Source organism: Mobula birostris, chromosome 10 (genome assembly GCF_030028105.1).
Source record: "Mobula birostris isolate sMobBir1 chromosome 10, sMobBir1.hap1, whole genome shotgun sequence".
Classification (NCBI taxonomy): domain Eukaryota; kingdom Metazoa; phylum Chordata; class Chondrichthyes; order Myliobatiformes; family Myliobatidae; genus Mobula; species Mobula birostris.
In genome coordinates, this window is record NC_092379.1 from 124,967,780 (window position 1) to 124,980,083 (window position 12,304).

The 12,304-nt window shown below is 40.5% G+C and overlaps 1 protein-coding gene across 4 annotated transcripts in view; it reads right to left on the reverse strand.

Annotated features, from left to right (window-relative positions):
* Positions 1-990: 990 nt before the first annotated feature.
* Positions 991-12,304, reverse strand: part of LOC140204311 (cytokine receptor common subunit gamma-like) — a 53,044-nt gene continuing 41,730 nt past the window's right edge. Inside the window, exons 8-9 of one of the 4 annotated variants that reach the window (XM_072270924.1) lie at positions 4,337-4,583; positions 991-3,284 (exon numbers count right to left, since the gene is read on the reverse strand). In XM_072270924.1, the coding sequence (XP_072127025.1) occupies positions 3,211-3,284; positions 4,337-4,583 (321 nt within the window). In that variant the 3' untranslated portion in view covers positions 991-3,210. Of the gene's footprint in view, positions 3,292-4,332; positions 4,584-12,304 lie in introns of all 4 variants that reach the window. The other 3 variants (XM_072270926.1, XM_072270927.1, XM_072270928.1) reach the window with 3 other exon arrangements.

Here is a 12,304-nt window from a genome sequence, read left to right on the forward strand (position 1 = left end):
ACAGTCAGCATTTTGTGCCAAGACCCTTCATCAGGACTCATTATAAACTTTGGTTGTAAAGCATTTCGGAAATCATGAAAAAGACCATAATGCAGAGTTGACTATTCCCCTCCATAGATGCTGCCTGACCTACTGAGCATTTTGCGTGTGTTGCTCTGGATTTCCAGCATTTGTAGAATCCTTTGTGTTTATAATGCAGGGTTTTCCTTTTTTTTTTGGATGCTTTTGATAAGAAAATACGTTCTGCAGAAATTGGAACTGGCATTAGTTTTTTATTGTTACATGTTTTGAGGTATAGTGAAAAAATGTTTCATACAGATCATTTCAGTTCCTGCTTTATAAGTTTAGGAAGGTTGATGTTAAGTCCAACAAAGGCTACTAAGCTTTATAATTCCCGAGGCACATCAGACATAAACAATACCAGACCATTCAGCTCCATGTTACACCACTCAGCCAAATCCCGGCAGCTCCTTATCTCCAATGCTGCCAAAGCTGCCTCTGTTAACCTAGTGCTCTGCTGAACTATAAGCTAACGTTTTCAATTATGAAACTTCCCTGCATGTTCCCTTTCCATTATTTTTATGTGGAAATGTATTATCTATCCTTGTCTGCACCATCCCTCTGGTGCTATGGTAGTGTAGAGGTTAGCATGACGCTATCCCAGCTCCGGGCATCGGAGTTCAGAGTTCGATTCCAGAGCCGTCTGTAAGGATTTGTACATTCTCCCCATAATCACGTGGTTATCCTCTGGGTGTCCTAGTTCCCTCCTACAGTCCAAAGACGTATTGATTAATAGGTTATTGTAAATTGTCTTGTGACTAGGCTAGTGTTAAGTAGTTGGACTGCTGGTTGGGCGACGCTGTTCTTTGGGACAGAAGGGCCTGATCCCCAATGTATTTCTGAATAAGGTAAAAAAAAGATCCTGTCTTCCTGATCAGTTGTAATCCCTGTGGGTGAGTAGCAAACCAATAAGCAAGACTTTGGTATTTTGTGTGTCTTTATTTATTTATTCATTACAGAATACAGTATAATCCAAGTACAACGCAGAGCAGTGAACTAGTGTAATCCTTGATTTACCTCAAGGAGAGAAACACCAGAAAATAATCATAGGCATTTGCAATTGAATTCATTAATGTAATTGTCAATGTCTATAGGATATGCTCAAAAATATAGCCTGGAGCAAAAACAGAACTATCATGGTCATATTTCAGTCTGGAAGAGTCAAGTTGGCTTTCCTCATCTCAGCCCTTGCCCCGATCCAGTTGAAACAACTGAGCAGTGTCTGCAAGCGGATTCTGTGATATCTGGGGCAGTTGAAGGTTTGGCACCTTGACAGGGGCTTGATTTGGATGTGGAATCTATTTAAAAATTCATAACCTTCTCTCAAGCCATAACACAAACACAGTTTATGTGATTAAAAAATCTAGATCACAATACTTGAATTAATTTGTTAACGCAATAGCGGAAAAACATATAGTGCAGCTGGCAGTCCAAAAGAAGAGGTGTGGTGAGGCAGCAGCTTTTAGCTTCAACGGAATGTGGTTCTCAAAGGTGATTTCCCAGAAAATGAATGGTTAAAGCTCAACATTTGTTAACAAGGAGTGACAATAAATGACCCTAGTGCTTTGAACAGCTTAGAAAGTAGAATGGTAGTGACGTAGAAAGAAAGAGTGATCTACCCACACACAACTTCTTGGAACTGCAAGCACATAAATACTTCATCACACGTTTTGTTGTGAAATTTCTTTGAAAGATATAAAGGGTGATATATAAATGTAAAAAGAGGTTTGGTGGATGGACTAAAAAGATCAACGTTTGAACTTTTGACTTTGAGATTAAGCAGCATCTTTGAGAGGGAAGGAATTGTTGATGCTTTGGGTTGAAACCCTACATCAAAATTATATAAGCATAAGTCCTTCCGTTCACCACAGTATTGAATTAGTCAATTACCATGATCACAGTTAGAAAGACACAGGGCAGGGGAAATCCAAAATGCAGAAAATAATCACCGCAAAAGGAAGATGACATCTAAAGAATTATTCTTCTGATCATAACAGAGTTCTGTTCTCTGTGTTAGGTAAAAATACACAGTCATAGGAAAAGTAAGACTTCTGACAAGGGCTTTTCATTAATAGTACGTCAACACATTTTCTCAACCTATCCTTTGTCATTATAGGCATTTGAAAATTTGTTTAGTCAGCAGGTTCTATTGCTTTCTTTTCAGCTTAAGCATGTCATTCATACCCTCTTGTCAATACACACCGACTTCTCTTTCTGTACTATGCCAGGTAAAGTCTATGGAAGGTGACTATTGGAAGGGAAAGAGTAATTTAATATATGGAACATTGTTGGCTGCCTGCCTGGTTGGTGTGTGTTATGACTCTCCAAACCTCTTCCTTAAGCTGATTGTGGAAACGTAGAACAAATCTGCCTCATTACTCAGCTTTACTCAGTGATATGGCGTGCCTGTGAGATTTAAGTACAAACTCGAAATCTGGACTCCAGTAATTTCAAGCAATTTTTCCAATTCAATGAAGGTGATATAGGTGAGGAAAATAGTGTAATTTTTAGTGATTTATGATGACAATCAACTTTTAAAATGATTGCTTCTATTTACAATCATTATTTTAACAAATTCAGTTTTCTTGATCTGAATTCTCCCTATACTTGATCAAGATTGCTAATTTGGTATGTTGTGAGCAGTATTTCATTGATCCTAGTGTGTTTCTTTGTATTTACTGTGAATGCCTGCAAGAAAATAAAGTTCAGGGCAGTACAGTATATAGTGACATATATGTACTTTGATAATAAGTTTACTTTGGGCTTTAAGCTATAAACTTTCCTGAAGTCAATGCAAATAAAAATTTCTCACTGTTTCCCATTCTATAAGCTAACATCTATGTCACATGGAAATTAGCGACAACGCATCAACTAATGGCTTATTCAAAAGCAAATTTTTAAAAGTATTACGATCACAGCTCAGGCGGAAATTAAATTATATTCAAATGCATAATCATTTTTAAAGTATAATGAATACAGAAAAATAAAAAATGCAAAACAAAAGCTTTCTTAATTTAACATCAAATTATATGTTAAAAGCTGCAACAGCCCATTGTAAGTCACTTGTGACACCACAACACAGTAACAATCAAATGACTCTCATGCTATAAATGTTCAGGCTGCTGGTCACTCTTTTTGTCTTTCTCCCTCTCACTCTCTCTTTCTCTCTCTGCCTTCGGCCAGTTCTTGCTCACTCTTTTGCTCCTCAGCCAGACCTGGTGTTGCTATAGCCTCAACAAAGAATGAAATAAAGCAAAAACAACACTCTCAGATCAGTTTTGTATAAGCGTTACATACAAACACTATGACAGTACGGTACCAATATGCGTTGAGGTTGTGACACATTTCATGAATCAAACCAAATATTTGACAGCTTCACATAGCTTAGAAGGTTGCTCAAATAGTGAGATATGGTGTAGCCTAGAAGCATACTATTTGCTACTTTATATTTAATCCACTATGGTCCCACTTTCCATGTTTTTATAACAGGAAAGATGAAGTATAAGTCTCTCCATTAAAGTGTCTATTCTATACTTATGTCTATTAAGAGACAATAAAATACTCATTCAATATTTTGAAGGCAAATGGCAGATTTCCCACTAGGTAACTTTTAGCAATTGATGGTAGTCACAGAGAACAGTGAGCAATCGGTCACTGGCCAGCAGACTATCTAAATAAATAGTTGAAGGCTTTTGAGGCTTTGGGCCTAGCAATTCTGGATCAACAGATCCCAAGACCATTGTTCCTTTCCTCTCAACAGCCTTCAGTTTGCAACTCAACCTTCAACTGCAAAATGGAAAGTAAAATGGTATTTAATTTGTCCAGAATCAAAATGCTGCTAAGCCTGGGAATGCAAACATAAAGACAAAAAAATCCTAAAAATGTTAAGTATCTGAGGAAGGGAAAAGTTGTCCCCTGACACACAAAGTATTTTAATCTTGTCCATCTCTCTGAGTATTATGTGTACTTGAGAGACTGATAGAAAATACATACTTTGTCAGAAATCTAAAGCATAAGTATAAAATCTTGGGAAAGAACAAAAGGGACCATAAGATCTCTAAGATAAAATATTGGCAGCTTTCTCTTCCAGATACAAACTGAACTTATTAAGATATATCCTTTTAATTTTTTAGGGAGTTTGCTGGAAAATTGATAATCGTGTTAACTTTATTCCTGAACGATAGACCTTTCTCTGCTATAATTGGGAATTTCCCCATGTTGTAACATCACAAGGACTAGACCCTCACGTAAATGTTTTCATTAATGTCATACCTACTATTCTCTACAAAATCGGTAATATCAGAAAACATCGTTGCAGGAGAGGTGAATTTCGGAAGAGCGTCTCCCTTGTTGTCAGGATTGAAGGTCTTTCCCGGGATCTCTGTCCTTCCAAGATGCTCATAGGACCCATCGTGCATGCTACTCGGGATGGAATCAGGTGGGGATTCACTCACAATGCACACGTTCTCATAGTAGCTTGATTTGAAGCCGTCCAGTGTGTCCTTTGAGACGCCAAGCCAATCCTATAATGAATGAGAGATCGCAGACCATGTAAAGTGCTTACATTCTTTGCTTTTGAGTGGTAGGATAACTAGATGATCACAGCACAGTAAAAACCAATTAGCTTGCTCATGGAATATTGAAACTCCAGCTGCTTGGGTTACAGTTCCTAACAGCTGGTACGATACTCATCCAATATTCTTGCCAGCTTGTATTCCTTCCCCTCTCTCCACCTTCCCCTCTCTCCACCTTCCCCTCTCTCCACCTTCCCCTCTCTCCACCTGTCTTCTTCCCCTCTTCCTTTCCGGTCCTAGTGAAGGATTTCAGCTCCAAGCACTGACTGTTTATTCTTCTCCATAGATGCTGCCTGACCTGCTGAATTCCTCCAAAATATTGTGTATATTGCTCCAATATGTTTGCTTTATCTTCGCTGCAAGTTTTTTTCAAATCCATGGTTAAGTATCCTGAAACACTGTCTAGCAACCCATGTCTAATTTTCAGTCTTATTAGACTGAAACCCTAAATAAAATATTCCATGAGCACTGGTAAAACTTGAGTCAATGGACATCAAAGTGAAGATACTCCAAGGTTTGGAATGTACTTTCACAAAGGAAGATGCTGAGGTTGCTTGATTGGCTCACTGTAAAGTTTCATTGCTTCCAGCACCAGTACATTCTGACTGCAGTGTGTATCGTCTGCAAAATACTCTGAAATTACTTGCCTTGGTTATTACATTCTCACTTCCCAAATCTGTGACCTCTAACCCAAGAGAAAGAAAAGCCTCACAGGTGACTGGGAGCCATAACATCTGCAGATTCTACTCCAAGTCACATACTATCCATTTTCTGTTGTGAAGTATAAATCCTATAACTTCCTGCCCATTAGCACAGTAGGAAGATCTTTGTCAGGTGGTCTGCAATGGTTCCAAAAGGTAGCTCAGTACCACTCTCTGAGGCATCTTGGGATGGGCAACATGTGTTTTTGGGTGGTGGGTGGAGATATGTCTCTACCAAAGGAGAGGTAATGTTCTCCTTCCCACTACTAGCCTGCAGGTTACCATTGGGAAAGGTGTAGCACCTGCTTAGCCTCCTGATCAGGGTCACATGAAGCCATGGGGGCAGGTGGTGGAAGGTCATATGACCAGTTGGTGTCTATCACAAGTCCTGGTTTTGTGACCACTGATGTCAGGCAGAAAATCTCTGAAGAGTGTTGATAGTAGTAATAGTCATAGTCACACTTTATTGATCCCGGGGGAAATTGGTTAATGGCCGTGGTCACCCATCTTGGAAAGACACTGCCCAGAAGAAGGCAATGGTAAACTACTCCTTTAGAAAAATTTGCCAAGAACAATCAGGGACATGGATAGACCATGATCGCTTTCGTCAAATGACTTGGCACATAATGATGATGTCATACAACACAGCACATGATGAAAGATCATAGAATAGAACGGCACATTACAGGCCCTTCGGCCCACAATGTTGTGCCAACCCTCAAACCCTGCCTCCCATATAACCCCCCACTTTAATTTCCTCCATATACCTGTCTTGTAGTCTCTTAAACTTCACTAGTGTATCTGCCTCCACCACTGACTCAGGCAGTGCATCCCATGCACCAAACACTCTCCGAGTAAAAAACCTTCCTCTAATATCCCCCTTGAACTTCCCACCCCTTACCTTAAATTCATGTCCTCTTGTATTGAGCAGTGGTGCTCTGGGGAAAAGGCGCTGGCTATCCACTCTATCTAGTCCTCTTAATATCTTGTACCTCTATCATGTCTCCTCTCATCCTCCTTCTCTCCAAAGAGTAAAGCCCTAGCTCCCTTAATCTCTGATCATAATGCATACTCTCTAAACCAGGCACCATCCTGGTAAATCTCCTTTGTACCCTTTCCAATGCTTCCACATCCTTCCTATAGTGAGGCGACCAGAACTGGACACAGTACTCCAAGTAACTGGACACAGTACTCCAAGTAATGATAAGAATATTTATTTGCCTTGTCAGTGACATTCCTATCCCAAAAAATCAATAAATAAAATACGTCCTAAAGAAACCTAACCTGTGGATATTGTCATTCCAAATAAATGGGCGTCCCAGAGCAGTTGCTTCAGGCTAAATTAACAGCAGGAAGACAGAAGCCCATTCCAGCTGGAAATAGATAGACCGGCCAATGGAGTTTTGGGCTCAAGATGTTTCCGTTTGTAAATCCAGAGATTTGGCAATTAATAATGTAATTTAATCCATTGGCCCTAATCTAGGGTCTTTCAATGTATAACATTCGTCTGCTCCATGGACAATTAAAATTATGGGAGGGTTTTGAGGCTAACTTTTAGGTCCCATTTTGGTTTGATTATTGAGTCTGGCAAGAATTGGACTGATTCAGATAGAAATCTAGGCTACCAACAGAGAGCCACTGCAAAAATAGGGATCAGAAGTGATAAGCTAAATAGTAATCCCCCATTTTGATCCCATCCTTATCTGGAGGAAGGGAGCTATTATCTCCTCTAAAATCCCTTAAGACCATTTGGAAAGACCAACGCATAACCTTTTGACCATCATCTGTACTTTTAAAAGCAATTATTGTCCCTTGGAAATACCCCAATTGAGACCTGATGTCCAGAGTGTCAAGGATGTCCAATCAAATAAAGACAAAGTGCATTCTATTAACTCCACAGGCATTTGCAAAATGTATCTTTGAGAAAGTTTTTCACCAGTTCAATGCAATATTAGAAATCCTGAGTTAATGGCAGAGAGGGAAAAGGGGAAGGATTGTATATCACTTTGAATTATTTGTTTTAGACCATAAGACTATAAGGCTTAGGAATAGAATTAGGCCACCTGGTCTATTGAATCTGTTTCCCCATGTGATCACAGCTGACCCATTCAACTCCATTCTCCTGCCTTCTCACCATACCTTCTCACACCCTGTCCTACCAGGAACCTATCAACCTCCACCTTAAATACACCCAATGACTTGGCCTCCACAGCCACCTGTGGCAATGAATTCCACAGGTTCACCACTCTCTGGTTAAAGAAATTCCTGCTCATCTCCTTTCAAAATGGACATTCTTCTATTTTGAGGTTGTACCCTCTGGTCCTAGATTCCCCCACTGTAGGAAACATTCGCTCCACATCCATTCTGCCTTGGCCTTTCAACATTTGATAGGTTTCAATGAGATCCATATCATTTCTTGAAATTCCAGTGAGTACAGGCCAAGAGTCATCAAGCGCTCCTCATATGATAAGCCTTTCAATCCTGGAATAATTTTCGTGAACTTCCTCTGATGAGGGGCCCAAAACTGCTCATAATACTCTAAGTGAGGTCTCACCAGTGCCTTATAAAGCCTCAACATTACACCTTGTCAAAAGCCTTCTGAAAATTCAAGTACACAACAAACGCTGATTCACCTTTGTCAATCCTGCTTGTTATTTCCTCAAAGAATTCCAACAGATTGGTCAGGCAAGATTTTCCCTTAAAGAAACTATGCTGACTATGACCTATTTTATCATGTGCCTCCAAGTACCCTGAGACCTCATCCTTAATAATCGACTGTAACACCTTCCCAACCACTGAGGTCAGACTAACTGGCTTATAGTTTCCTTCCTTCTGCTTCTCTCCCTTTTTGAAGAGTGGAGTGACACTTGCAATTTTTCAGTCCTCTGGAACAGTGACAGAACCTAATGATTTTAAAAGATCATTACTAGTGCCTCCACAATCTTTTCAGCTACCTCTTTGAGAACCCTCAGGAGTAGTCCATCTGGACGACGTGACTTATCTACCTTCAGATCTTTGAGCTTCCCGAGCACCTCCTCCCTAGTAATAGCAACTGCCATCACTTCTGCCCCCTGACTCTCTCGAACTTCTGGCTTACTGTTAGTGTTTGCCACAGTGAAGACTAATGGAAAATACTAATTCAGTTCTTCTGACATTTTCTTGTCCCCAATTACTATCCCTGCAGTATCATTTTCCAGCGGTCCAATCTCTGCTCTTGCCTCCCTTTTACTCTTTATACTGTATATCATATCTGAAAAGACCTTTTGTATCCTCTTTGATTTTATTGGCTAGCTTACCTTCATATCTCATCTTTTCCTTTCTTATGGCTTTTATAGTTGCCTTTAGTTGGTTTTTAACAGCTTCCCAATCCTCAGACTTCCCACTTATTTCTGCTCTATTTTATGTCCTCTCTTTGGCTTTTTACGTTGGCTTTGACTCCTCTCGTTAGCCACAGTTATGTCATCTTGCATTTAGAATACTTTTCCCTCTTTGAGATGTATATATCTGATGCCTTCCGAATTGCTTCCAGAAACTACACCCATTGCTGCTCTGCCATCATCCCTGCCAGTGTTTTTTTTTCAGTCAATTTTGGCCAACTCCTCTCTCGTGCCTCAGTAGTTCCCTTTATTCCACTGCAATACAGATACATTTGACTTTGGCTTCTCCTTCTCAATTTTCAGGGTGAATTTTATCATTATTATTACTTTATTGTTGTCAAACAATTGATACTAGAGTGTACAATCATCACAGTGATATTTGATTCTGCGCTTCGCGCTCCCTGGAGTACAAATCGATAGTAAATAGTAAAAATTTAAATTATAAATCGTAAATAGAAAATAGAAAAGGGAAAGTAAACTAGTGCAAAAAAAACCGAGAGGCAGGTCCGGATATTTGGAGGGTACGGCCCAGATCCGGTCAGGATCCGTTCAGCAGTCTTATCACAGTTGGAAAGAAGCTGTTCCCAAATCTGGCCGTATGAGTCTTCAAGCTCCCGAGTCTTCTCCCGGAGGGAAGAGGGACGAAAATTGTGTTGACTGGGTGGGTCGTGTCGTGTCATTTTAAGATTACTGTCTCCTAAGAGTTCCTTTACCTTAAACTCCCTAATCAAATCCAATTCATTACACAACATCCAGTCCAGAATAGCTGATCTCCAAGTGGGCTAGTCTAAAAAGCCATCTCGCAGTCATTCTCCAAATTCCCTCTCTCGAGATCGAGCACCAAATTAATTTTCCCAATTCACCTGCATATTGAAACTCCCCCATGGTTATTTTAACATTGCCTATTTGACGTGCATTTTCTATCTTCTGCTGTAATTTGTAGCCCACATCCGTGCTACTGTTCAAAGGTCTGTATATAACTCCCATCAAAGTCTTTATGCCCTTGCAGTTCCTTAACTATACCCACAAGGACTCTACATCTTCCAGTCCTATTCATCTCTTTCTAAGGATTTTACTTCAATTTTTTTTACCAACAGAGTCACCACCCCTCCCCTGGGTACCCTTCTGTCCTTTTGATACAACATGTATCCTTGGATGTTAAGCTCCCAGCTATGATCTTCTTTGAGCCACAACTTAGTGATGCCTCCAGCATCTTACCTGACAATCACTAACTGTGCTGCAAGGTTATCTACTTTATTCTGTATACTGCGTGCATTTGAATATAACACCTTCAGTAGGTATTCATCACCATTTTTGATTTTGTCCCCACGTTGCATGGCAACTCATCCCACTGCCTGCAATTTTGCCTCATCATCTGCCTGTCCTTCCTGACAGTTCCACAACACGCTACCTGTACTTGTATGGGAAGTGCCCCATACTCAGCCCCATCACATACACTCTCATCCCCTGCCAACTTAGTTTAAATGCTGCCTAGCAGCCCTTGGTAACCTTCCCACAAGGTATTGGTCCCCCTCAGAATCTAGTGTAACCTGTCCCTTTTGTAAAGGTAATTTCTTCTCCAGAAGAGATCTCAATGACCCAGAAATCTGAAACCCTACCCATTGCACCAGTTCCTCAACCACGTTACTACTCTGGAGGTCCTGCTTTTCAGCTTTCTACCTGGCTCCCTAAATTCTCTCTTCAGGACCTCCTCCCTTTTCCTACCTATGTAATATGTACCAAGGCTGCTCACCTTCTCCCTTTAGAATTCTGTAGACCTGATCCGAGATGTCCCTGACCCTGGCACCTGGGAGGCAACATACTCTCTGGGTGTCTCTATCACGTCCACAGAATCTTGTCTGTAAAAGCATCTGACATTCATATTGTCTAGTACCAAAACCACATACAGTGGTTGCATTCAGCTGAGGTTTGGGGAGGACGTATTTGCTATAAGTGAAGGAAATTCCAAGCAGAATTTCATTTTGCGTCAGACTACACATTTTTTTTTGTCACTGTGCACACTTGGGAAAACTGAATGCTGATTCATTGACACCTCTGTCACACCCACAAGTCACACTATGATTTGTATCACTTACCCCCTGTGACATAATGGCACAGCTAACAGAGCTGCTGTGTTACAGCTTCAGTGACATGGGTTTAATCTTGATCTCTGGTGTTGACATTGTGGAGTTTATACATTCTCCCTGTGACTACATGGGTTACTCCTGGGTGCTGTGGCTCCCTCCCATATTCCTGCAGCTTTGTAGACTAATTATTATTGTTGTTGTTCCTTTTCAGCCTTGTCGTGCATTGGGGGCCTTTTTTTTGCCGTTTCGTTAGCAGTTATCTGTTTTTTACAAGACTGAGTCGCTAGCAAGGGAAAGTCTGCAAGGGGCCAGCCAGATTCAAACCTGGGACCATTCGTCTCGAAGTCTGGTGCTGATACCACTACACCACCATCCAACATTGTAGGTCATTGTAAATTGTGCTTAGCTTGTAAGTGAGCTGATACGAATAAAAAAGGGACTATCGTAGGATTCACTTAAATGGGTAGTTGTTGCTCAGCACAGACTGGTAAGCCAAAGGGCCAGCTTTCAACACTACGGCTATGATCTAGAGATTATTTCTCTACCTCCAGTCCAGCCTTTGGCAACTTTCCAATGAATCCCAAGCAATTTGTGATTCTTGCCCTGATGTTAATCTTCATAACTTCCAATCTTAATTATGATTTACTTTCTAAACAGGATAGAACTTACAATACAGAATGGACTTGCTTTTGGGAATCGAGGTGCTGAGATGATGTTTGGGATGGAGAACATCTGTCAGAATGCCAGACTAGTGAGGGAATTGAATCCTTGGAGAGTAAGCCTGCTTGCTTTCCTTTCATCTGCCTACCATGCTTCCTTGAGCACTTCTCCCAGCCTACCAAACCACGTGTTAAACTACTATCAACTATTTCCTTTTTCCTTTTGTCCAATTTTGCTTTGCTACTCAAACTTCTACCAATTGAAACTGTTATTTACTGGTTCAGTTTATAAACTTTTCAAAGACTATTTGACAACTATTCTTCCCATCTTGACCATCCCAGCTTTGATCTCTGATACTCACTGCGAAAAAGACTGATGATGGCAGATTGATTACCACTGGCCTTAACATCCCTGAATAGTAATGATAATTTCTGCTGCAGTCACTATAATTTCTCTCAGTAGAAGATGTTGAGGTCAGAACTGTATATGGCACAAACTGTCCTCTGCTCATCTGAGAGGAATTATGATGAACTTAAGGAATCATTCCTCAGGATAAATCATCATCTTCAAAAGTTAAGAAAAGACGAAGGGGTTTAAAGCTACAGTATATCCACAACAACACTCCTATGTCACATTCTAAGCTCAGCATACATTAAGAAAGCTACAAAGCCATAAAGTTGTATCATGCGGAAACGTCTCTTTGGCCTACTATGACCATTTTACCTAGCTGTACTAATCACAGTAACCTACATTAGATCTGTGGCCTTCTAGGCTATAGTCTAACCAATCATCCTAAGACTAATCAGCCTCTTACTGACCTTAAGAGCTTTCAGGCATTCAACACT